This window comes from Mustela nigripes, chromosome 11, assembly GCF_022355385.1.
Source record: "Mustela nigripes isolate SB6536 chromosome 11, MUSNIG.SB6536, whole genome shotgun sequence".
Taxonomy (NCBI): Eukaryota; Metazoa; Chordata; class Mammalia; order Carnivora; family Mustelidae; genus Mustela; species Mustela nigripes.
The window spans coordinates 33,563,600-33,589,009 of NC_081567.1; the positions used below are offsets into that span (position 1 = coordinate 33,563,600).

Here is a 25,410-nt window from a genome sequence, read left to right on the forward strand (position 1 = left end):
TGAGGTTAAGATGCTTAAGTAGTTTTTAAATTGAAAAATACATTAGCCTTTTGGGTATTGAGATCTGGAGAGCTCAAACAAGATTACAAAGTTGAGGGAGAAAAATCTCCTTTTTAAGAGACCTTTCACAGTACCTTTAGCTAGGAAGGACTAAGCCCTCATGATATCTCATTTCCTATCTACCAAACGGCATTTTCTTCTACCTTGCATCATTACCTACGTCTGTCTACATTTCACACCTAGCAGACTGCATAGCTCTTAAAAAGGCAAGATGTTTTCCTTTAAGACAAGATAGCTATACTTATTTTACCTTAAAGAGAAGATACCTATTTTCCTGGTATATAGTAGATGCTCAATACAAAGTTTTATAATAACATCATCTATGACTCCAAAGAATGAACACTTCTCAAGATGGAAGCTTTAGATTTGCTTGTAAAGAACCGATGATATATTAAACCAGATGAGATTCACATTTATCACTCTTGGCAAAAAGATGTGCTGATGAAGGCCATCCTGTTTATCAGGAATTCATTTTCCTTAATGGAAAATGTTGCCCGAGGAAAAAATCGACAGCATGCCACTCTGGGCAAACTGTGCACACTAAGGGTTTCCAAATTCCGAGTCGAGTCCTGCTCACTGGTTCACGATACCGTCCCTCCCCTTCCCCCACCAAACATCATCTTCCTGGCTCTGGTTTCTGTCGACCTTAATCACTGGATGTCTATATAGTTAGGCACCGATTTCCCAATCTGCACGACCTGAGGTGGGGGGCGGTGGTGTGTGGAAATGGCTAAACCTCAAATCTTTAGTTTGAGGCATCTTTGGGGAAATATTCTGGGCATGAAGCTCTTGGCTATTTAGAAAATTATGTTTCCTAGGGCTGTGCTCCCAAATCACTTTATGCAAAGGGAGATGGCTCTGCTTTGGAATATTTAGGTGCAAATAAGCAAAACCAGGTTAATCAAAACCACTTAAACATTAACTCTGCTATCTTGAAAAGCATCCTATGTTTAATTCAGACATCTATAAAAATACGCCTTTGGCTTAAATACGTCAAACCATATATGCAATCAAGATCAAGTGTATACAACCACTGAAAATAACTCCATAAAAATTGCCAAAAATATTTAAATTCCTAAGTTGTTATCAGCAGATTACTCTGTGAGTGTGCATATCTGTGCATACATGTGCTGTATTGCGGGCAGACCAGCTTTCAGAAATCACGACCCTGTGCTTTCTACCCAGGAAGGTTTCTATATATATTTTTTTAAGATTTTATTTATTTATTTGACAGAGAGATCACAAGTAGGCAGAGAGGCAGGCAGAGAGAGAGAGAGAGAGAGAGAGAGGAGGAAGCAGGCTCCCTGCTGAGCAGAGAGCCCGATGCGGGGGCTCGATCCCAGGACCCTGAGATCATGACCTGAGCTGAAGGCAGAGGCTTAACCCACTGAGGCACCCAGGTGCCCCAGGTTTCTATACTCTTAAAAGCAACCTAGAGGTTTCTGCACTCTTAAAAGCAACCTCTAATTTGCTCTAAAAGCAAATTAGAAATGACACTGGAGCAAATATAAATGTCCACATCGTAGCAGCAAACGCACTGGCCTCTTCACATGTGAGCAAGACATTGTCCTGTCAACATCAAATGCCCCAATTACCCTGTCAGATCAACACAAGTTTCCCAACTTTTGGGAAATGCAATAGGAGGGAAAGATCAAGCGGCAGCTCCTTTCAAATCTATTCAATAATCCACGACTGCCCTCCAGAACAGGAGTGATGTATTATAAAAGAGAAGAAAAAGATGGGTGTGGGGCGAAAGAATGATCATGTAAGGGCCAGACTGATGGGAAATCTACTACTCAGAATGACTTGCTGGATGAAATCATTAAGCTATGGTGTCGCTCAGTATGGTGGTGGTAATCCTGCAGTATGGATCCACCAAAATGGGGTAAAATTCAAGTACAAATACTATGTTTGGGAGATGATCTAAGGAAGCACCAGGAGAGGAATAAGTGAGGGAGATGTGGAATGAAGACAGACAGTAAGGAAAGGCATCTTAACAGGCAAGTGACCGCTATGGGAAACCAGCACTTAATCCCATAGTTGTGGAATTCTAGGCAGTGATCAATAATACATCTCAGAGTTACGCTATCCTAGGGGTGAGGAAGTTGGGGTACTAACCCATCAAATCCCTGTCCCTCCTGAGTGGAGTGCCTCTTCCAAGTTTGGGGGTTGCCTTGTGCATGAAAACAGCTCCTATAATGAGGTTTGTCAGCGTTTTCAGGAAGTTATCTTTGGCACATGGAGGTGAGTGATGAGAAGCAATGTCAGTGCTCAGAAAGGACCTGTGATAGGCATCCCAGGAGTCTTTAGAATCCTTGATTTACTCATTTATTCATGTGTTTCATTCAACACTTAGGTAACACCCATAAGTGATTATTGTTCAATTATTTGCATTTTCTTTACCTACTTTATATAATTTGTGAGTAGAAATCAACAGAAGAGGGGCACCTGGGTGGCTCAGTGGGTTGGGACCTCTGTCTTCAGCTTGGGTCGTGGTCCCAGGGTCTTGGGATCGAGCCCCACATCAGGCTCTCTGCTCAGCAGGGAGCCTGCTTCCTCCTCTCTCTCTACCTGCCTCTCTGCCTACTTGTGATCTCTGTCTGTCAAATAAATAAAAAAACAAAACCTTAAAAAAAAAGAAATCAGTGGAATAAGTAAATAATAAAAAATATCAAAGGGCCAGTGCTCTTAAAAACAGACATTCCTGTAGTACTTCATTTGTCACTCCTGGACTTAAGTAGGAAAGAACCAAATGCCAATAGGAAATGTGGAAGAAGAAGCTCAAGAGGTAGGCATGGGTGTGCCACGGGCTATCTTGGGTGGCCTTCAATGGTGGTTCTGGTTGCTCTGGCCTCTCACTTTAGAAATTCTGCATGGAAATGGAAGTGGCTAATCCCAGATCACAGAGTAAAGTAGAGTAGGGATGGTATATAAAAATACTGTAACGGGATTTTGGACTACATGATCTTTGCTTACTGGTGTTAGACTTAAGAATGTTATGTTACATGGCAAATGGGATTTTGCAGATGGCATTAAGATTATGGGCCTTAAGATAGGGAGATAATCCTGGATTATCTGGATGGACCCAGTATAATCATATGAATCCTTAAAAGCATAACACGGATCAGTCAGAGAGATACAATAGAAGAAGAGGCAGGAGAGATTCAATCCATGAGAAGGACTTACTCTGCCATAGTTGGCTTTGAAGATGGAGGAAAGGGCTATGAGCTAAGTAACATGGCAGGCTCCAGAAGCTGGAAATGTCCTTTGGCTCATGGACACGAAGGAAATGGAGACCTCAGTTATACAACTATAGAGAATTGAATTCTACCAATAATCAGAATGAACAAAGAAATAAATTCCCCCCTAGAGCCTCCAGAACATAGTCTAAACAGCACCCTGACTTTGGCCCAATGAGACTCATGCTGGAATTCCAACCTAAAGAAGTGCAAAATAATACATCTGTGTTGTGTAAATTACTTTTATGGCAATTTATTTAGGACAGCAATAGAAAACTAATACAAATAGATTTTAACACAAGAAAAAGCTCTGATCTGCTCATTGTGGCTACCTAGAAAAGCTCTGTTTAATTTTACAAGGTCACTCTCTGGGTGGAATGGAAAGGAGCCCTTGATCAGTTGATGGGCCAGTCTCAAAAGATGGGGATGGCTAAGTGTGGACACATGAACTCCACCTTTGCCATGGTATAGATTCTCTCTGCACTTCTTACCTAACAGAAATTTATTTTCTCAGAATTCTGGAAGCTTTAAGTCTGAGATGAGGGTATCAGCAGGGATGGGTTCTTCTGAGGCATCTTCTCTTCACTTGAAGATAGCCATCTTCCCCTGTCTTCATATGGTCTTCCCTTTGTGGGTTTGTCCCCTGATCTCCTCGTCTTATAGAAACACCAGTCATGCTGGATTATGGCCTCTCTTAAGATCTCATTTTATTTTATTTACATCTTTAAAGTCCCTATTTCCAAATAACTCTGAGATACTGAGAGTTAGGACTTCAGTGTGTGAAGTTTGGAAGACACATCTTAAGCCATAAAACCATGATAATTCAGTGTCTCTAGGGTGAGTCTAGGACATCAAAATGTTTTACTGACTAGGTTTGAGGAGATGGTACCTTCTATAAAGACTACAGGTGGCCTTTGGAGATTCCTTTGAGAAGCATTAACTAACTGATGTGTGATCATCTCATTTTGACCCTCCTTTGTTTGTAAGGATCTGACTGACTGAAAGCAGACCTTCTGACTTATGCAGAGAAGGAAAGGGCTACGATTACCCTGAAACATAAGTCTCATTCCCCATGCCTCCCAGGCTCATAAGGACTCGAGGAAATGAGCAGATGTTGGTAAAACAGCTAGCTTTGTGTGTGGCATAAACCTATAGTTTCTTTGCTTTGCTCTGCCAGTACTAAAATGGTGGTGCCAACCCACAAAGGCGACCAGGGGAGCATTCTGGGAAATGATACTAGAGTTGGCTTTTAGCAAGCCGTTAACCAAACGCTTGGCTCTGCAGTTCTCCCAAGTTTAGTGTATTTCCCCAGCGTATCGGTAAGGGTTCTTTGATCACAGGCAAAAGGAATGGGCTCTGACTAACATCAGCAGAAAAGGAGATCACTCAAAGGCTATGAAATAACCCAAGGGAGGGGTGGGTAGCCAGGCTTACACGATAAAAAGAGGAGTCAGTGTGGATCAGAGGTCCTGCCCAAGGAATTACTGCCTCCCCCAGTCTCACCAGGACCTCACCGACATCACCGATGAAATGAATCAACTCCAGCTTTCTACTGTACCTGTTTGTCTATTGTGTGTCACTCCACTTAACATCTGCTACCTCCATTTATATAGTGAAACCCTAATACTCACTGTGATGATATTAACAAGTGGGGCCTTTGGTGGTGATTAGGTCATGAGGGTGGAGCCCCCATGAATGGGGTTAGTGCCCTTACGAGAGAGACTACACAGAGCCCCTCACCCATCCCACCATGTGAGGACACAGCCAGGAGTCTGTGACCCAGAAGAGGGCCCTCGCCTGACCGCACTGGCACCCTGATCTTGGACTTCCAGCCTCCAGGACCATGAGAAGGAAGTTCCATTGTTTATAAGCCTCCCAGTCTGTGGTGTTTTGTTAGAGCACCCCAAATGGACTAAGAGAACATACAAAGTCATAGGAGAGAGAATCCAATTGGCCTGCATTCGCGATATCTGTAGACCTTGGCTTGATTCCTTGCGTCTCCAAAACTGAACAGATGAGCAAAGAAAATTAACCCCAGAAGGACAATGGAGCACTGGCAACCTAGGGGTAGGAATGTTTGCTGACTCTGACAACAGACAAACACATGCCCATTGCACGTACTATTTACCTGCATGTGTGCACAGCCAACATGCTGGTTCCCTCGCAGGCTGAACAAAGTTGGGAGAGATATTGCTGTCTCAGTCAAACTTACCTTCTTCTGCCCCCAAGTAGAAGAAACTACAGAAGACTTATTTATCTGCTTCTTGGTCCATTCCCCTTCCCTACCAAGGGTATCTTATTTTTCCTGTAATGATATTTAGATTTCAGAAGAGCAGAGGAGCAAGGCAAGCCCTCGCTGAGGCATCAGTCATAGGAATGAGGAGCGGCTATGACAAATTGAAATGTCAGCATTATTAGCAAGTTTGCTTGAAGCTGTTTGATACCGATTTAATGATGAAGCAAGCAATGGGGCAGATTTGCCCTGGAAAGGGGATGATAACTAGGAATAATGGGCTAAAATTAAAGAGAATGAATATTAGACCAAGTGTCCTAAATGTGATAACTTTGGAGTCTTCCCCAAAGAACATGCCGAAATGCCTGGGGGCGGGGGGACTCAAATGAGGGCAGATATTCAACATGCATGTGAATTATAGGATTTTTCACCAAAGACACAGGGGGGTGGTCACCTGCAAACTTCCTTACTTACCCATGTCTCACAGCATGGCTGGGGAACTCGAAATCTGTCACTAGTTGGCTGACTTCGTGATCCATTCCCCTTCATGCTTATCAATTAAAGACCTTGCACATACTGGGGAGCATGGGAGATCTGTAAGGAAGAGTGTGGGGTGCAAGGTCTTGTGAAGACAGTGCTTCTTTTAAAAACTTAAGCATTTATAACTTTTTCATTTAGTAGGGGAGCTACTGCTAGAGATTCTTGTAGTGCTCTGAGTTTCTGCAATTTTTACAAGCAGAGAGTCTGCTTTGGGATAAACTCCCTTTGGTGGGAGCAAATCACTAAAACGAGACCATTACGTAAGATTAGAGAAAGTATTGATTAGGTTTTTTTCATGTGTGTGCACACACATGGACATATGTGGGGAACTTCTAAGAAACTGGGTAGGGCCACTCACTGATGGTGGGGATCTAAGTACCCTGAGGGTCCCCCTCTCCAAGTCTCTATGCATACTAGACTTCTGTTACCCCCTGAGCATTCAGCAAATCTTTGCTCATCACTGAAGTCTGACTTTAGCTGAGTACTTGGGATGTTAATATGGAGGACAACGTTCATGCTTCCAGAGAACTCGTTCTGAAGACAAAATAATCCAGACGCGCAAGTTACTAGACATTTGTTTGGAAGAGAGAGTATTCTGAAGCAGCTGAACAACAGTGTGCAGAGGACGGGCGCCAGGATGTACATGTGGAAAAGGTTACCCTCACTGGGGAGTTACCGAAATTATTTGTTGAGGGATCCTGGGAAAAAGGATAAGTTTATTCTTCCATTCTAGACTGAGGGGATTTGGGGATTTGAGCCATTAGGGTTGGCACATAAAAATAAGTCTACTTTACTTTATGTTTCAAGCCCTGGGTCAGTTATCCATACTTCAGAATCATCTCATTTGGGATGGGAATAGGTAGTTTGTTGAAAGCCTATTAAAACAAGAAATCACTTTTAAAATGATACATAGGTCTCTTCAATATTTTGTTTAATGTAAAATATATTAGTGTGCTTCACTCTGTTGATCTTTGACGTGAATCTGAGGTGTCTTCTTTGAGTGATTTCTGTTGACTGAAATTCCTCATTATCAGTCCCAGAGAAATCCTCATCCACATTTCATAGTCTCCAGGAAGGGTCAGCCAAATATGGACCAGGAGCCAAGTCTGGCCCACCACTTATTCTTATAAATAAAGTTTTATTGGAAGACAGCCCCACTTATTCATTGTATTTGTACCTGCCTTAATGCTATAATTCAATGTTAAATGGTTGCAATAGAGACCATATGGCCCATGAAGCCTCAAGTAGCCATTATCTGGTCCTTTACAGGAAAAGTTTGCTTTATAGGAAAAGTCTGAAATATACTCCCAGTTCTGGTTTTGTTTAAAGTGAGGTAAACATTTCAAGACACGCTGGAAAGATTCTGACTGCAGAATCTGTCCAGATTTCTGAGGGTTCTTTTTCCACTAACATTTTACAGTCCTCTCACAGCTAATCAAAGTAATTATTGAGGCTTGCTCTCACAGAATGTTTCCAAAGCATTAACTTAGTTTTCATAGAAACAGCTCTTTTTCTTACTGCACTCATTTTTCATCAGTTTACACAATATTCCACTAAATAATGTAATTACAATAACAAGTGCAGCTGGCAGAAGCAGGTCTGGGAATAAATACAACGGACTCTTGGCAAGCAGACACCTCGATGAGCAGAGAGAAAGGTAAGATTGTACAAAACAACTACTTCACAGGATGTCATCGGCATGGATCAGTATGTTTTATAAAGGGACTGGACAGGAAGTGTTAATTTGGGAAGTTTGATAAGTAGACGTCAATCAGGTAAGCTGCTTCTATCCATGTGCTTTTATATAACATCCTCATTTCAGGCATTTGTCAGTTTCACATGTTCAATTTTGCCACGGTTATTTGACAAATCCTTACCTTCTCTGCTAGGCTGTAAGGCACAGGAACACAGGTGTGTGTAGATTTTGGTTTATCTCCACTACCTAGCACTGTGCTTGGCATACGGTTCGCGGTCAAAAAATATTTCTTGAATAAGTAACGGAATGGAAGCAGGCGCTTTGTGGTCTAAAAATCATGAATGCTGTGAGGTTTCATCAAGCCTTGGGGCGGGGGGGGGGTTATGTTCCCTTCCCTGTTGCTTCAGCAGCCCCCAAGGATGGGTCGGACTTTAGGAGGCGGTGGGGGCAGGGAGGTAAGGGGAAAGGTGTCTCTGATGCTGATAGCTCACTTCCAAGGCAGCAGGGAAGTTTCATTATCTGTCGCCTGAATGAAGGCAATGGGTTTAAGCCAAGATGATCATTAGCAATTTGCATTCTGCAATCCACATCACTCTTGTATCTAGCAGAAATGAGAAACTTGCTTCTAACTGGCAAATTAAATATTGATAATGCAGATCTGCTCGACACCATCTTTCACAAGGTTGGCACTGCAATTTCAATGTTTCTAAAACTTCGGTCATTTGCATTCCAACGTCACAATTTTTGTCATAACTGCAGGCATTGTGTAACATTATGTCGTTAATATCTGTCTTTCAAGCAGCTCATTTTTAACCTAAATAGATGTGTTTGCCAAGGAAACTTTGTGTTGCCACTGTAATTGGAAAACCAATATCAGCAGTCATAAATAAGAGTTAATGGGAAGAAAATAAACCTATTGATATCTAACAATTATTAAGAACCTCTTCCACACCAGACAATGTTCTAAGATCCTCATCTGCATGTGTGACTTTAATCTGTGTTTGCAGGGGCACACACATACACAGATAGAAGACTTATGAAATAGGCAATTATCTCCATTATCCAGAGGAGGCATTCGAGGTACAGAGAATTTCAGTAACCTGCACAAGTAGTAAATTACAGCCTAGATTTTCATCTCAGCAGGGCCTAGCTCCAGGCCCCTCATTCTTAACCACTATATTTTGCAAACAATGTTTTTAAAGTCTAGATAGATGTTTTGGCTGCTGCAGGCTCCAAGCCTGAGGCACACACTCCCTTTCTGTTAAAAACAGGGCTTAGGACCAGGGAGAGACTTGTCAAAGACAGTGTAGTTGCAACTGAGAGTTTCTCATTGACACAAAAAGGACTGAGAGAGAAGTGAGAAAGGAATCACTTTCTGAGTAGTTCCCCCTTTTCTTACTGACTAGATGGTCATCACCTGAAATCTGTGAGGACCACACAGAGGGTAGGTGTCTTCCCCTTTGCAAAATGCTGAGCTGGACCCTGGGTGTAACACACCGATTCCACAGGATCCTCTGCCTGCCACTGATCACCAGGTTTGGAGGGTGCAGCACACCTCCTTGGGGATATTTACAGAGCTGGGGATGATTTTCTCCCTGATGTTCAGGTCTCCTCAGTAGTTGGCCCTGGGCAATGCGGTTTATTTGTCCTGCTTCTCCAGACACCTCTGATCGGACCAGAATGAACCACTGAGCTAGACTGGGCCAATCAGAAGGCTTTTCCAGGAATGTATAATCAGGAGGCATTAACAGCTCCTAAACTTAGGGGCTGAAAGGTGCCATAAGCTTAAAAAAGGGAGAGATCCTTTTCTCAAAAGAAAATTCCAGAGAGGGCCCACCAGCAGAAATCAAGATGAGGAAGGAGAGAGAAGTGACTGAGTTCTGACAGCTTTCTGATGCTAAGCTCCCCGGGAGGCCTGGTTTGTATGCCTTTTCTGTGTGGGCTAACCTGAATCATTCCTTATTATTTGCTTATCTAAGTGAGAGGCACTTTTCTTCTATGGAACCTGTCCTTTGAGGGTTTTGTTTGTTTGTTTTTAATGTCGGGGTTTGACTGGGATTGGATATACTCTGGATATCTGTATTCTCTGCCTGGCATTGCTAGTAGGACAGGAATGAGAGAATCATTGGGAAGACTACTATATTGACAATAGCGAAGACTGCTCATTAAGAGGCATACATTTTTTCTGAACTGTTTCACGTAAGTTATCTCATCTGATCAACAATCCGGAGAGAAAGAATCCCGATCTTACACACAGGGAAACGGAAGCTTTAAAAAAAAAGTAGGGCAGATTCAGATCTGAGATATGAACCTAAGTCAATATCCCTACAGCTCCAGACCACCCCTCACTACCCCTCATGCCATGCTGACCCCCATGTATCCATCTGCCATATTGCTGATAAAGATTTTGGTCTGTGAACAGATACAGACCCACGCAGGAGCCAAGCCTTTGCCTGGTTCATAGGATTCTTATCAAACATGTTGAACAGTCTCCAAGCCAACGTCAGATGCTCATAGCACAAAAGATCCCTCTGTAACCAGATATTTTATGTGAATGCTAACAACCGTGGGCATTCGTTCCCTTACCCTGTGACCACACCGTCTTTCCAGTTTGTAGGTCACTGAGGGAGACAAAGGTCTACTAAAGTCACATAATTTCTCTCTCCCTCATTTTTCTCTCCATTCGTCATTCCAGATGCCAGAAAAGTAAATGTTGGTGGCTGGATTATGGTACCTGCACCACAAGCGCTAACCAACCTGTTGGCGTCATTCACCAGTGATGCACGGACAAGGTGGGAAGTGCAGCCCCTGGAGTCAGGAGCTCTTAACGCACAGATCCCATGGTGAGCACTGGTGGATCGACTCCCCAGCAGAACCCAGTGGCAATCTGAAATGCAAGCCCAGAGGAAGGTTCAGCCAAAACGTGGGATGGAGGGATAAACGGGTTTTCCGCTCTGTAGTTTGCTCACTGGGAGCGTGAGTTCCGTCTGAGAAGGGCAGATGAGGGGTCAGGAGGAACAGAATGAGGCTCTTCTCTTGGGAAGAGCAGGGACCAGGAGGCTCACGGACAGTATCTCTGGGGCTGAGCTGGGTGCTGGCGTGAATGCACCGTCAGAACCTGATGCTGAGGGGAAATGAATAAAGACTGCATCTGGGCTCGTTCCCAAGAACGTAAGGCAAAATACAAAGGGAGGGCCTAGTCGGGTAGAAGAGGCAGAATGGGGAGATGTGATCCGTGAGAAGTCGGTAGAGAAAGCATCTACGAAATTCCATGGGCCAGAGTTCGGGCGCTTCCTGAGGCTTTAGATGTGGCTCCATGTGTGTGGGATGAAAGGGAGCCCTGGGAGGAGCTGGCAGGAAGCAACACCATGAGGGACAGACAGGGCCCATGCGAATTCCTTTTGGGGCAGACTCTGCTGGGTAATTCCACCAAAGAGATCCACAAATCCTGTTTCCAATCAGGTGACAATGGGCCTGTCCCCTGGGATGACTCATGGCTGTTAGAGCCAATCACTGAGATCCCAGGACAGTAGGAGTGATTGGCATAGCGACTGGCCGATGCAGTGAAAGAGAACGTCCACAGAGGCGGCTTCCCAGAATGATTTTCCTCCAACTGAATGCAAGAGCTATGAGGAAAAACCTCCTCGTCCCCTACTTCCCAATGAGAATGTCATGGGAGGAAGGGACGCTTGTCCTTCATCTTGGAAGAAGCAGAGAAAGGCCAAGAGAAGTCCAGAGATTCCAAACAACTGTGCTAACACCGGAAGTCCACCGAGTTAGCCCTGGCATTGGGAAATGATGACATGTTTTTATACTTTAAATAATGCATCGCTTTTCTGTATTTATAGACTATGACATCCTAGGTGGGGAAAAAAATTAAAAACTGATATGATTTTTAGGAGTGTTTCTCAGAGTGTATTCTGCATCCAAAAATGTTCTGTGATCAGATGATTTTACAAAACACTGCATATTATTTCCACATTCCTGTACTTCACTTTTGCATATTAAAGGCTCTGAGACGTCCTGCAGATATCTAAAAAAAAAAAAAAAAAAAAAAAAAAAATTTGCCTTTCTTCAACTTTTAAAAAAATTAGAGAATTAGCTAAGTCAGAGAATTTGTTTCAGATCTATAATATCTTATAGAACATGTACCTTGGAGTCCATTTTGGAAAGAAAATAATTTAGAATTTGTGAGAAAGAGAAAGGAAAGCAGAGGAGCAGGTTTGGGACATGCCAGTCCCTACACAGTGCCCACACACACAAAACAGAAAGAGCAGCTGTACCTTTCTGCATTAGCTGCTGTTTCCAGGAGGCCAAAAAAAAGGGATGCATTTTACAATTACCTGCTTGCATCCCTGAATTCTGACAACATAACAGAATGAACTAATGAAGAAATATGAACTTGACCACATGCCCACGGTCTGGTCATCTTGTACAGCAAATCTGGAAACGCAGCTTGATTGCTGTGTTTAAAACACACTTTTGAAAGTGTAGCTGGCAGGCAGACACTCTGAAATGGTGATGGTAACTAAACAGGTAACTGTTTTTCTCCCACTGGCTCTCTTTCTAAGAAGAAAAAACTGAGATTAAGGAAACTGCATTTCATTGAGAAGGCCGAGTATTAGCATTTCAAATCAGAACCACATTTCTTCCAGGGACCCCCCATCCCCAAAATAATGCCATCACCTTAATCAAGAAAGTTCTCTTTTCAGGTAGTAGAGGGGCTGAGTACACGGCTAGGATTGAGAGACAAGGCAGAGACAGAGTAAATATCGGCAGATGTGGAGGGCCAGAGTGCACAGGAAAACTGGGCGACTTCCAGGAAGGGACTGCATGCCTAAGATTCAAACCAGAAAGGAAGTCTTCACTGCATTCCCTGTGGTATCATTTAAATTTTAAACCACAGAAATGTGCATTCCATCAATTGAAACGTGTTTTCTATTGATTCACAACATAAATTAGTTGAAGATATAAAAACAAAAACTGTAATAGCAACGACAAACAAAGCACCAATTCATGGTATTAGAGATAATTTTATATGGGGCTATTGGAGCCACACGGGGACTGAACTATATGACCCATTGTATCAAACCTGCTTGAATTTATTCAACAGAGAGGGGAGGGCACCATTCTTGTTCGTAAACCACACCCCTGTTGACAATGTCCTCATCAATGCAAAATAATAAACCCCTCAAACTGCGCACAAGCGCTCCATTACCTCGGGAGCCCCGCATTTGCCAAGCGAGTCTCATTTGCAATAGAGATTTCAGGATTATCTTAATTCTGAGGAATTTATCAGGGATCCTGGAGACAAAAGCTTGCATTCCTCTTTATCTAGCTCTGACCTAGTTCTGGCCATCGTCCTCATCCAAACAGGAAGAGAAATCTGAAGTTGCAATACATTATTTACCAGGATGAACCAGTAATTCAGACTGCAGGGAAAAAGCAATAAGAGAGCTCAGGAAAGCTTAAAACATCTTGAAGGCTATTTCACGAAGGAGTCACAGCTAATGTAGGCACAGGTACTTAGGAATGAAGTGGGTATAGATGAGAGGTTAACAGAGAGGGCCATGCTGGGAGACCACATAAAATAAATATGCATAAAAGAAGACATCCACGACTCACTTCCTCAGTTCCATGCAACCAGACTCTGTTTTACACGAGGATTTAACAAACCTGATGCCAACAGCAATTGTAAAATGGAAAGAACTCTACAAATCATTGTCATCTTGAGACCGGCATTAAGTAAATGCTCTGAAAAGTTACAAGGCTGTGTATAAATGACATTAGACTGGTTTAATAAATTATTCCGATGCATTAGATCCCTTCGAGCACAATGGTCCCTCAACCCCAAACCTCACTGTGATGCTTTCAAAAGCAGTGTATTCCTCCAGTTTTTTTTTTAATATGGAAACACGATGATAAGGCACACTGTCCAGTTAAAATTGCCAACTTCCATCAGCGACATTAAAACGGGGCTAATTATGATTTCAAAGCCATCCATCCAAAACAGGAGTGCATTTAAAAACAAAACAAAACAAAACAAAACAAAATGGGGGAGGGGGTGGAGAAAATCCTGATGTTTCTTAAAATACCATATCAACGCCAAGAAGGATATCAACCATGATACCATGAGGAGAACAAGTTCAACCAGCTGTCTTTCTTTATAAGCAAACGACCCTCCCCTCATCTGGGGAACACTTATTATCCCTAACTCGTGAGCACTGAGAAAACTTCATTTTTAAGAAGGTAAATAGCATACGAGGTTTAAAATTCTGTCTCTTTCTTCTACATACACAAATGCCACTAAAACTAGAAGATCTACGGAGGACTCGAATTCTCCTAGAAAATGCCCTTGACATATTCGTGGCTCACCTATCCTGGTTAACAGCAAGAGAGCATTTTAGCCACTCAGCAAACAGCCTGGTATTCACATTAAGAAGGCAGCTAGACATCCTTTTGACCTTTGTTATTACTCAGACCTCGTGTTGTACATAAAAAGAGTACAATGATGTCAAACAAATTCCAGAAGAGAAGTATTTATTGCTGAATCTAAATCAAAAAATCCATATCTACTATAATGGCACTTCAAAAGAAGATATACTGTATTTACCAGCTCAATCAATACTAAATTAGCTGGGATAAATATTTTCAACTCTACCAGTCTTAAAAAGAAGCCCGCTATTTAGAAACCCGTGTCTTGGGAGAGACAAGGAAATTTTTGCTTATCATACAGAAACGAGAACCAGGAAGTATTTTACTGGAAAATGCACCTACCCTTAGCTGCTCTCTTTCACAATTCATCTGTTGTCTTGAAACCTACAAAGGAAAGAAAAAGAGGGGGGGAAATCAGCAGGTTCTGCACAAAAACAACATGAAAGAAAATGGAAAGTTGCTTCTAATCACTTGGCTCAAAGCAGACCCAGAATTAATTAATTACACATTTAATTTTTTTCCTTTAGGTCTACACAGTCAGAGCTTCACTTGGATTTTCAGTCGTGTGATCCAGAAATACAGCTAGGATGAGCCAGAGTCTTGAAGAACAATGAGGAGAGAGATCCCGAAGAGGACATGGGAGGCAAAATCTGCCCAGGGATGATGGTTTCCTTCCATGTGAAGGTCCCTCTTGCCCTAAGGCCGCTCTTCACTGAAAGCCCACTCAAAACGGTTGGGGCTAAGCATTGGCCATCACATGACATCTTGCCCCCTGTCAAGGATCAACAGTGTCACCTACATGCCTTGGCAAATGGGCTCCATTTTATGGCCCAGTTCTGATCATACCGTAGTTAAGTCCCCCTATAACTGTGTTGAGGAGAATTCCGGGGACATGCTTATATCAAAGAAATTCTGATGAATTTGTGATATCTATCGTAAGCTCAAAAAAGAGAGATTCATGATACATACGCCATGCCTCGATGACCCACCCCTTACCAAAATGTACTTCTTAAAATCAAGGATGTTTCTTGAGAGTGACCACTAATGTTGCAAACAGGAAAAATGGATGTGAGTTGGAGGAGAGGGTTGGTGGCATCAGTGATGATGCTAGGGACAGCAGACGTGAAGTGGGTGTGACAAGGCAGACTGTGATATAATGGCCACTCTACCTTTGTGGGGACTGGCACTCTACCTTCAGCACAGATAGTGAGCTGGAGTAAAATCTGGGTCCGCTGTCACACTGGATTCTATGTATTTCTCGTATTTTTTTTTTTAAACCAATGCAGCAACCCCTGACTCCTTACATCTGACAGTATATTGCAAGATTTTGAAACCTTTACTAAAGGATAAAAAGGTTTAGGAACTGACTTTTGATGTATATTTTATGTATTTTGTATTGAAAGCTTCTTTGTACTTTCTCCAAAACAAAAACAAAAATCTTTATTTTGGATATGCCAGAACTCCCAAATCTATAAATCGGTGTTTTGCCAATGCCCTTTAACCCAGAAAATGACCTCTGAGAGTAGCACCTAAAAAATAAGAAGAGATACTAGCAGATGTTTATTTATATGTCATTAGCTACAGCATTATGTGTGAAAGAAAAATTTGTAAATATTAAAATGTACAATAATGGGAAAATATTAAAATAAATTCTAGTACATTCGTATGATGGCACAACGGGCAGCATTTGGAACCACAGTTTTGAAAAACTGTGGGAAATGCTCAAAAGGCACTGTGTAGTTTTTGAGAAAAGAAGGTAGAAAGGTGCACACGTTATAATTCCTCTTTTGTTTAAGAAAAACTAGTAAAAGAGATCACTAAAAAGAAGAAAGATAACAGAAAAAAAAAAAAAAAAAAGAAACAACCTGGAGGAGATATTCCAAAATATTCAAAAGAAAATGGGTACAATTCTATAAATATACAAAACACAGACACACCGTGGTTTATACGCTTGAAATAAGTGACTTCATAGTATGCAAACTTTATCTCCAGGAACTGTTAAAAAATGAAGTGGTGCAAATTTGCGAAGACAGAAAGCATATTGGTCGTGGCCAGGGGATTTGGGGAAGAAGCCATGAGGAGGGACAGCTTCAGGGGTTTGTAGTTTCCATTTGGGGAGATGAAATCAAGTTCTCACACTAGAGAGTGATGGCTGCACAATATTGTGGATGTATTTAATGTCCCTACATTGATGGTAAATTTTATTTTATGTGTATATTCCCACAGTATAGTAAATGAAGCAGGTGAGGAGGTTCTGGTTCAAGGTAGGATGGAAGAAGCCCACTTCACCCAGTCTCCCGCCACTCAGTGCAGTCTCTGCAAGGTAAGCAGGTGGGGTGGGCAGGAAGAGAGAATTCAAAGTACCACTAGACACATGGTGGGTTCTGCCCCCCTCCCCTAGCATGGATTCAAGGTGGCCTAGAGCCCAGGATTAAGCATCAAAATACAGATAGAGAGAGATGCGCAACATCTGGAAGAGACAAAACTTCTTTGTGATGTGAGATGCTCTGGTCCCAGTAGGAAGCGAATCCCCACGGGCTGTTCTCTCTTCCATTTGGTCACAAAGGCAGGCTTCATCATAGGAGCACAAGAACGGGGTAAAAAAGCACCAGCTCTCTGGCTAGAGAACAAGAAAGGGGAGCCCTAGGAAATTAAAAAAAAAAATACTTTGAGGATCCTAGAAAGAGTTTGGAAGGAAGGAAAGAGTTTGGGGAAATGATACCATGTACTGCTTTTATGAACTCGACACTCACCCGAGTTACACGTATCTGCGTATGACCCCAACAGTTACCACAGACTTTGCGAGCTGAACTGGGCAGACCACTGCTCGCGTAGCCAGACTGGCCACTGGGACACACACATGTGGGACAGATCCAACTATTACAGAAAGTCTTTGACAGCAGAAATGATACTGGAAACAAAATCCACAGAAGGAAGGTAAGAACTTCCGGCTTTAATTTAACTGGATCGACTGCCTGCTAACACAAAAATATCACCAGTTTCCACAGGTATAATAGGACCCGATGTATCGTAACATAAATATTCAGTGTACCTAGGATACAGCCAGAATTCCTAGGCATATGAAGAAACCAGAAAACCTAAACTCACGTGGGCAAAGACAGTCAGAGATACTGACATGTGGATGACACAGATGTTGAAATGGTCAAATAAAGATTTTAAGCAGCTATTCTAGAAATGTTCCAACAAGTAAGCAAAAACACAGGAAAGCAAATGAAAAACAAAAAAACAAACAAACAAACAAAGAGTGTTGGCAAAGGAAGTGAAGCTACAAAGAAGAACCAAATGGAAATTTTAGTACTGGAAGAACAATAGCCTAAATGAAAAAATAATAATGATAATAATAAAACTCAGGGAATGAGTTCAAACGTACAATGGAGAGAGCAGAAAGAACTCAATGAACTTGAATACATAAGAATAAAAAGTACCTAATCGAAACAATGGAGAGAGAAAAGTAAATCCAGGGACCTGTAGCATAATACTAAAAGATATAACACTCATGTCACTGGAATTCTAGAATAAAGAGAGTTTACCGCAGAAAAATTGTTAGAAGAAATAATGGCTAAAAATTCCCCGTGTTCGGCAAATGACATAACCCTATAAATTTAAGCTCAGCAAACCCTAAAGAGGTAAACCCAAAGAAATTCACATCTAGATATAATCAAACAGCTAAAAACTGAAAAACAAAACAAAGAAAATAATAAAACAAAAGCACACTTTGAATACAGCCAGAGACTAATGATGCATTATTTGTGAGAGAGGAACCATTCAAATAACTACAATTTCTCATTTAAACAAACAAAAACCAGGAAGTCCAGAAGAAGGTGGCACATGTTTTTTTTAAGCATTGAAAGAAGTGTCAATCCAGGATTGTAATTCCATTAAAAACAGCCAATAGAAATGAAGGTGAGGGGCGCCTGGGTGGCTCAGGCAGCTCAGGTCATGATCTCATCAGTCAGGATGGAGCCCTGCATCGGGCTCTCTGCTCAGCTGGGAGCTGCTTCCTCCCCACCCCGCCTGCTGCTCTGCCTACTTGTGATCTCTGTCTGTGTCAAATAAATAAATAGATAAAATCTTTTTCAAAAAGGGAAGAAAAAGAAATGAAGGTGAGAGACTAAAGAAGCTAAAAAAAAATCCTTGCCAACAGACCCATTCTCATAGAATTGCTACAGGAAGTTCTCCAGACGGAAGGAATTTAATACTAGAAGAAAACGTGGAACATCAAGAAGAGAGGAAGAGCCACGGAAACGTCAACATATGGGTGAGTTTAAATGCAGCAGACCCTTCTCCTCCTCTTGAGTTCTCTCAAACATGTGTAATGGCTGGAAGCAGAAAATGACAATGCCTCACCAGGTTTGCAACGTACCTGACATAAACCCAACATGAAGAGAGAAAAGGGGCACATATGTCAATGAGGTTTCTACATTCCAGCTGAAATGGTAAAATATCGACTCCATGTAGACCGAGAGAAGTGAAGAATGTGTGTACTGTAATCCTTAGAGGAACCACGTTAAAAAAAAAAAAAAAAAAAAAGCCAGGGGCACCTGGGTGACTCAGTGGGTTAAAGCCTCTGCCTTCGGCTCCGGTCATGATCTCAGGGTTCTGGGATGGAGCCCCACATTGGGCTTTCTACTTAGCAGGAAGCCTGCTCCCCTCACCTCACCGCCTGCCTCTCTGCCTACTTGTGAGCTCTATCTGTCAAATAAATAAATAAAATCTTTTAAAAAAATGAAAACAAAACAAAACAAACAAACAAAAAACCACCACCACAACAAAATGTGATATACGCAAAACCAAACGAGGCTGGATATCTGTATACAGAAACAAAACAAAACAAAATGTTCCCAACCTAAAACTCACCCTATTTATCTAAAAGTTACCTCGAGCAGGCCACATATCTCAATCTAAAACTAAACCTAGGTTCAATTAAAAAGTGATGACAATATTTTTTTCTTAATGCTTTGCTGTGGTTTTCAAAGCGTGCTCTGTGTCATGCAGGACATTGATAATTGGGAAATATTTTAGTTCAGTGGCTTGCAGAAATATGTGTCTTTTACAGATATTGTTATTGTAATAGTGACAGCTTTCATTTTAATTAATTAAATAAATTGCTTTATCGAGTAACGTGATCAATATTTTTAACATGTGTCTTCAAACCTGGGAGGGTTTGTCAAACACAGAAGCACAATGACATTTAAAAAAACAAGGAGGGGACCCTGGGTGGCTCAGTGGGTGAAAGCCTCTGCCTTCGGCTCAGGTCATGACCTCAGGGTCCTGGGATGGAGCCCCCCATTGGGCTCTCTGCTCGGCAGGGAGCCTGTTTCCCTTCCTCTCTCTGCCTTCCTCTCTGCCTACTTATGGTCTCTGTCTGTCAAATAAATAAATAAAATCTAAAAAAACATAAAAATTTAAAAAAAATTAAAAAGCAAGGAGCCTACTGACCTAAACAAGGTGGTGTGATGCCACATTATAATGTTCCTATTACAGAGCGTATCAAATGCAAAATTCACCAGTAGCCATGAAAATAGCAATGTTGTCCTGCCATGAAGCTGTAATGTACTGTAATCCTTAGAGGAACCACTTAAAAAAAAAAAAAAAAAGCCAGGGGCACCTGGGGTGACTCAGTGGGTTAAAGCCTCTGCCTTCGGCTCCGGTCATGATCTCAGGGTCCTGGGATCGAGCCCCAAGGAAAACGAGATTGGGATATAACAAAAAAGGGCATTTGAGTCATTTGTACAGTGGACATTTTTTTTTTTACATTTTTGTTTTTTGTTTTTTAATTTTTCCTGCATGGCATTCCATATTGTTTTGCCAATATTCTTTTCTTTAAAGATGTTATTTGTTTATTTGTCAGAGAGAGAGAGAGTGAGCACAAGCAGGGGAGCGGCAGGCTACTGAGCCTGGAGCCTGATGCACGACTCAAACCCAAGACCCTGAGATCATGACCCGAGCTGAAGGCAGACGCTTAACTTTCTGAGCCACCCAGATGACCCTGTTTTTGCCGTTATTCTAGTAACAATAGCCTACTTCTTCTTTTGGGGACATGTTCCTGTCTGATCCCATAAATATTCTGTGAACTGGATGTCCTCACTACCACATTCTACCCGCTGCCTAACAGAGCCTACTTCTGCCATTCCCTCTTTGGTTGGAAGTCAACTCTGTAACACCAGCATCTTCTGAGGAACTGGGCTGCTCCCCACCCCTTCTTCACCAAGTGACACAGCGAACCTGGCCAGTCGGGCAAGATGGCTGAGTCCCATCACAGCCCGAGACTGTGCTCCTCGCACAACACTTGGATCTGGCAGGGGGTCATGATGCTCTGAAGCCTCCCCAGTTACTGCTAGACCTCTTCAATATTTTTCCCGTCACCGTGATGAGAGAGGGCTAGAGGACAAGAGGCACCTGTAAATTCTCATCATCTGTTATGAAGAAAGACCCCTCCAGTGCACTCTTTAAAAGCCAACTTTGAAAAATATCTTAAATGTACACTACACTAAATGTCATTTCATTTGGAAACTAACGTGCAGTATTTTTTCCCCCCTCTCATGGCAGTAATGCACAGAACCAATATATTTTATAGCCTAAATGGAAAAAGGGAAAGTAAGAGATCTGGGGCTGCTCCTTTAAGATGCTTCCAGAGAACCAAATACCACTCTTGATAGGGCTGCCAGGTAAGCACTTATGAAAGGTTAGAAACTGAAGCAATAAACTTCAGCACAAGACCCTTTGCTCTCCTGGTTGAACGGGAGGTTTAATAGAAGGGATTCACCTTCTTCCATCTCCTGTCTTCACTGAGCCAACCTGGCCGAAGAATCTTTCTCAAACTCAGCCTTTTTCATCTTCTACAGACTCTGAGCTCTCTCCTATCAGTTCTCCCCGCTTTATCTTGACCCTATTGTTAGTTTGATTTCCCCTCCCACACATCAGACTGGATCTACAAGGGAAAGAACTGAGTCTTACTCGGATCTCTTCTTCTGGAGACCAGGATGGTCTTTGGAATCTATTCATTCGTTTGTCTTTTCATCCATTCCTCCATGTATCCAACAAGAAGTGCATACAGACGCTGTATATTCTGTATATCAGACACTGTTCTAGGTACTAGAAATGCAACAGTAAAAACAAGTCTTCTGGAGCTTACTAAGGGGGGGGGAAAGCAATAAAAATAATAATTACAATACAGGGAACATTAGCTACAATGAATAAGATGTGCAGCCACCTTATTTCAGAGAGTTGAAAAAATGCGCTATTTTTGTCATCGTTATTTTTTTTAGAAAACAGATCCAGAGAAAGAATGAATTAAACAAAATCCTTTCAAGGAGAGAAGAGAATGTGTGGAAATCCCCGTGAGATTATGGAGTGCAAGGAATTCAATATGGCAGAAGAGTCAAGCAAAATAGGACAGTGAGGAGAGATTAAGGTCAATTGGACCACTACTCAAAAACAAAACAAAACGTTACACTGGGAAAAGTACAAGTCAAAAGAAATAAGACACAATAAATTAATAGATAAATAGATGGGTAGATTGATTGAAATAATATTATGGTAGAAATTCCAAATTTTAGGGCAATTGTGAATTATCCAGAAGAAAAGCACCAAAGAAGTCTAGCAACATAGAACTCAATACATCAAATCAGCTGGTACCTACATACATTTCTCAAATTCTCCATTTTCATAGTCATTATACATTCTTCTGAAATAAGATGATATTCCCTATGAAGATGTGCTCCAAATGACCTAGGGTGAATTCTACAGTTTGCCTTTTCCTTAATGCATTTCAGGATTCTTGTATATATTTCACAGGGGTACTCTGAGTTCCCACTATCTGACAAGCACTGTGTAATGGGAAGGGATGCAGATATCAATGATACGTGGTGAATTTCCAAAAAAATAAATAAATAAAAAATAAAAAAAATCCCAAAGACGGGGAAGAGATGAATAAAATGGAAATTATAGTGTCAGGTCCCAGTGTGATAAAGGGGGATCCCATAGGCACCCAAATGAGCGGCACCAACCCAGTCTGCTGTGTGGGAAAAGTAGTTGAGCGAGGCATCAGTCAGGTGTTTCCAGAGATAGAGTCCTTCATCTGACCCTCACTGGATGAATATGAGTTGGGTGGGCAGAACTACCCAAGGATTTGGGAAGAGGATATTACAAAGAGCACAGCTGAAGACAGGACAAGTAAGGGAGTACCCTGGACTGGGGCATGGGGGTTAGGGAGGTACATTATTATCACACAACCTTTACATTTTGCTCATATTAACTGTGCTAACGGGAGAATAATGATTTTAATTGATTTTTAGTAAAATAAATTTCACATTAATTTTTAGGACACACCAAAAAAAGGTGCTATATGCTCTTTAGGAAGATCGTGGTTAACGCTCACCCCATCGTGAGTAGACCGTACCCTCAGCTCCATGTTCCAGATGGGGAAACTGAGGCACAAACAGGTGGAGGGACATTCAGAAGTTATAAAGGGAGGAAGGATTCGGGAGGGAACTGCCATCCAGAGAGCTCAACTCAAGCCCCTCTTTGAATCAGTGCAGTGCAGAGCTCCCAGTATCAAGGAAATAAACCCCAACCAAAGAAACCCACATTTTTAACCCATCCCCAGTCTGCGCCCCATTTGTCCTTAGCAAGTGCTCTTCTGCTGCTCTGCCTGACATGATACTGTTTATATATACCGGTGGTTGTCTTCAATAGAACATAAAATGACTATGTTGTTGGGCTCCATAAATGCACAGATCTGTATACTTTACTCCTTGTGGCTGAATGAGGGTAGACTGAGATACTTTCCACCAAATCAGATTTCTCTGACGACAGTCCACTGGTCCTTTTGCAGGTTGAGTTTCTTCCCCAGTGGAGACTGGAGGCTCAGGAATCAGACAGTTTCAGTCCAATCATGGCAGACTGTCTACATAATATTAGCCATATTATATCATCTCCCTATTCTCAACTTCCCCATCTGTATGATGGGAATAACATGGTATCTACCTGGTGTCTAATTTTCTTGTGAGCCCAAAATAAGATATCCAGGTAAAGTACTAAGTCAATCACCTGGCACATTTGAATAATTCAACAAATACTAGAAATTGCTTAACTTAATACTAGAAATTAAGAATTAGTGAGAGGGTCAGGGGTTTTCAGAAGGCCAAGTCATTTTTAGGCCAGTGATTTGGGTTTAAATCCTGACTTTGCTCCCTGTAGGCTGTGGGAATTTGGCTGAACAATGACACTTTCGGAGTCTCAGATTCCTTTTCACACACACAAAAAGAAAGTGTATATATGTATACACATATATGAATATATATAGGCAATAGCTGCCCTGAAATTTTTAAAGGTTTGATATTATCCTTTTAAGATGGCTGGGTAAATGGGCCCCTGTCAGGCACATGGATTAGGGCGTGACTTGGTACACACCTGCTGGGGAGCAGGTGGCAGCTGTCACAACACAGAATGTGCATTTCCTTTCTCTCAGAGATTCCACTGCTAGGAGCACAGAATGGAGGGAAGAATGGGGAGGGGAGGACATGACTTCTCACACCACAGACCTGGGCCGTGGAGAAGAAGATATGAGCGTCCATCAGTACCAAAATGGTTCAGTAAATTGTGGTTCACCTCTAACAGGGCTGGGGAAACCTTGTTCTGTAAGAGTCAAATGGTAAATAATTCTGGCTCCGAGGGCCATAGAGTCTGCTACATTTACTCAGTCCTGCCCTTGTGGCGAGAGAGCAGCAAAATCCATGTGTCAAGGAATGGCTTCAGCTGTGTCTCAATAAAACTTTATTTTCAGAAAAATGTGGGCTGCATTTGGCTTCTGGCCATGATTTGCCAACCCTTGATCTATACTATGGAATACTATGGATTCACTAGAAATTTCACTAGAAATTTATAGATATGAAATGGTGTCCATGAAAGAATGAATCAAACAAAGCAAGTCGAACCAATTTAAAAAATATCCAATTTTTAAAAAGCTCTGTGTGTGCGTGTGTATACATACATATGTGTGTATATAAATACACACATATACACACACACTCACACACACACATATATATATATCTCCCCATTTATACATGGACAAAAGTCTGGAATGATAAACACCAAACTACAAACAAAAACACAAAACTTATGTCCTGGGAATGAGAAAAATAATGGGGATAAAGAAGTAGAAAGGCTATTTCTCATAATCATGGGTTCTATTATTTCAGCTTCTTGCAATGAATGCTCAGTGCTTTTGTACATTCAAATGAATAGTGTCATAATAATATAATTTTTTTAAATCTGATTTTTATAGTTATTGCAATGGTTAAATTACATTAGGAGTTAGTTGGATGTAGGGCATCAAGCCTAATTCCATTAGGAGGAGTTGGATGTAGGGTATCAAGCCCAGGTCTCGCCCAGTACCTACCCACATAGTCGGTACTCAATTAATGGTAGCTGTCAATAATTCTCCAAGACACCAGAAGGGTAAACCAAGGGTGACCGTCCTAGGAAAAGCTCAAGTCCAATTTTTCAGGAACATTTTATAGTTGTGTTTGTATTCTCCTCTGTGGAAATGTGAAAAATAAAAAAATAAAAAGAAAGTTTGGTCTGCCTACTCTAATTCTGGGTTCTTACATGAAATGTTTATTAGAGATCTGAGTTTAGGAAGACCCCAAATCCTTGAATATAATGCAGTCCATTGCACTGGTTGTAATAAAGCTCGCTGCTCTTTCGAAATGTATCCCACAGCGATGTGAGTCCTCTGATTCCAGCCAGACAGTCCCGTTTATTTCAGATATGAAAATACAGAGCCCATCACTTGTAGTGGTTGGGTTTTTTCATTTGTTATGGGGATTTGGGGTGGGTTTTTTTTGTTGTTGTTTATTCGTTTTGGTTTTGGTTTTGGTTTTTTCGGTATAAGGGAGAAAAAAAGTGTGTGGAAGTAGTAATTGCTTAGGCTTCAGGAAAGGAAGCGAGGGATAATCAATTGAAAAAAAATGAAAACAAAAAGTCACAACAATGAGTCAAGTCAGCCATGATTAATTAACTCGATGCTGGCTCATGTTGTATAAATTGAAAAAAAGGCATTTGAGAGAACAACCTGGGAAGTCCACTCATCTCTCCCCCAACAATTTCATTTCAGCCTTGGGGAGGACTAGAAATTGGCTCCTTAAGTCTAGTTGTCTGGTCCAGGAGCTGGCTTTGGA

At 41.7% G+C, this 25,410-nt stretch overlaps 1 protein-coding gene across 7 annotated transcripts in view; it reads right to left on the reverse strand.

Moving 5' to 3' along the window:
* The window catches only part of RBFOX1 (RNA binding fox-1 homolog 1), a 1,460,760-nt gene that overhangs the window by 562,101 nt on the left and 873,249 nt on the right, over window positions 1–25,410 (reverse strand). For 5 of the 7 annotated variants that reach the window (XM_059415365.1, XM_059415357.1, XM_059415361.1 and 2 more), the window contains one exon: window positions 14,546–14,587. The exons of the other annotated variants lie outside the window; for them this stretch is intronic. In XM_059415365.1, coding sequence (XP_059271348.1) covers window positions 14,546–14,572 — 27 coding nt within the window. In that variant the 5' untranslated portion in view covers window positions 14,573–14,587. The remainder of the gene's footprint in view (window positions 1–14,545; window positions 14,588–25,410) is intronic. 7 annotated transcript variants of the gene reach the window in all.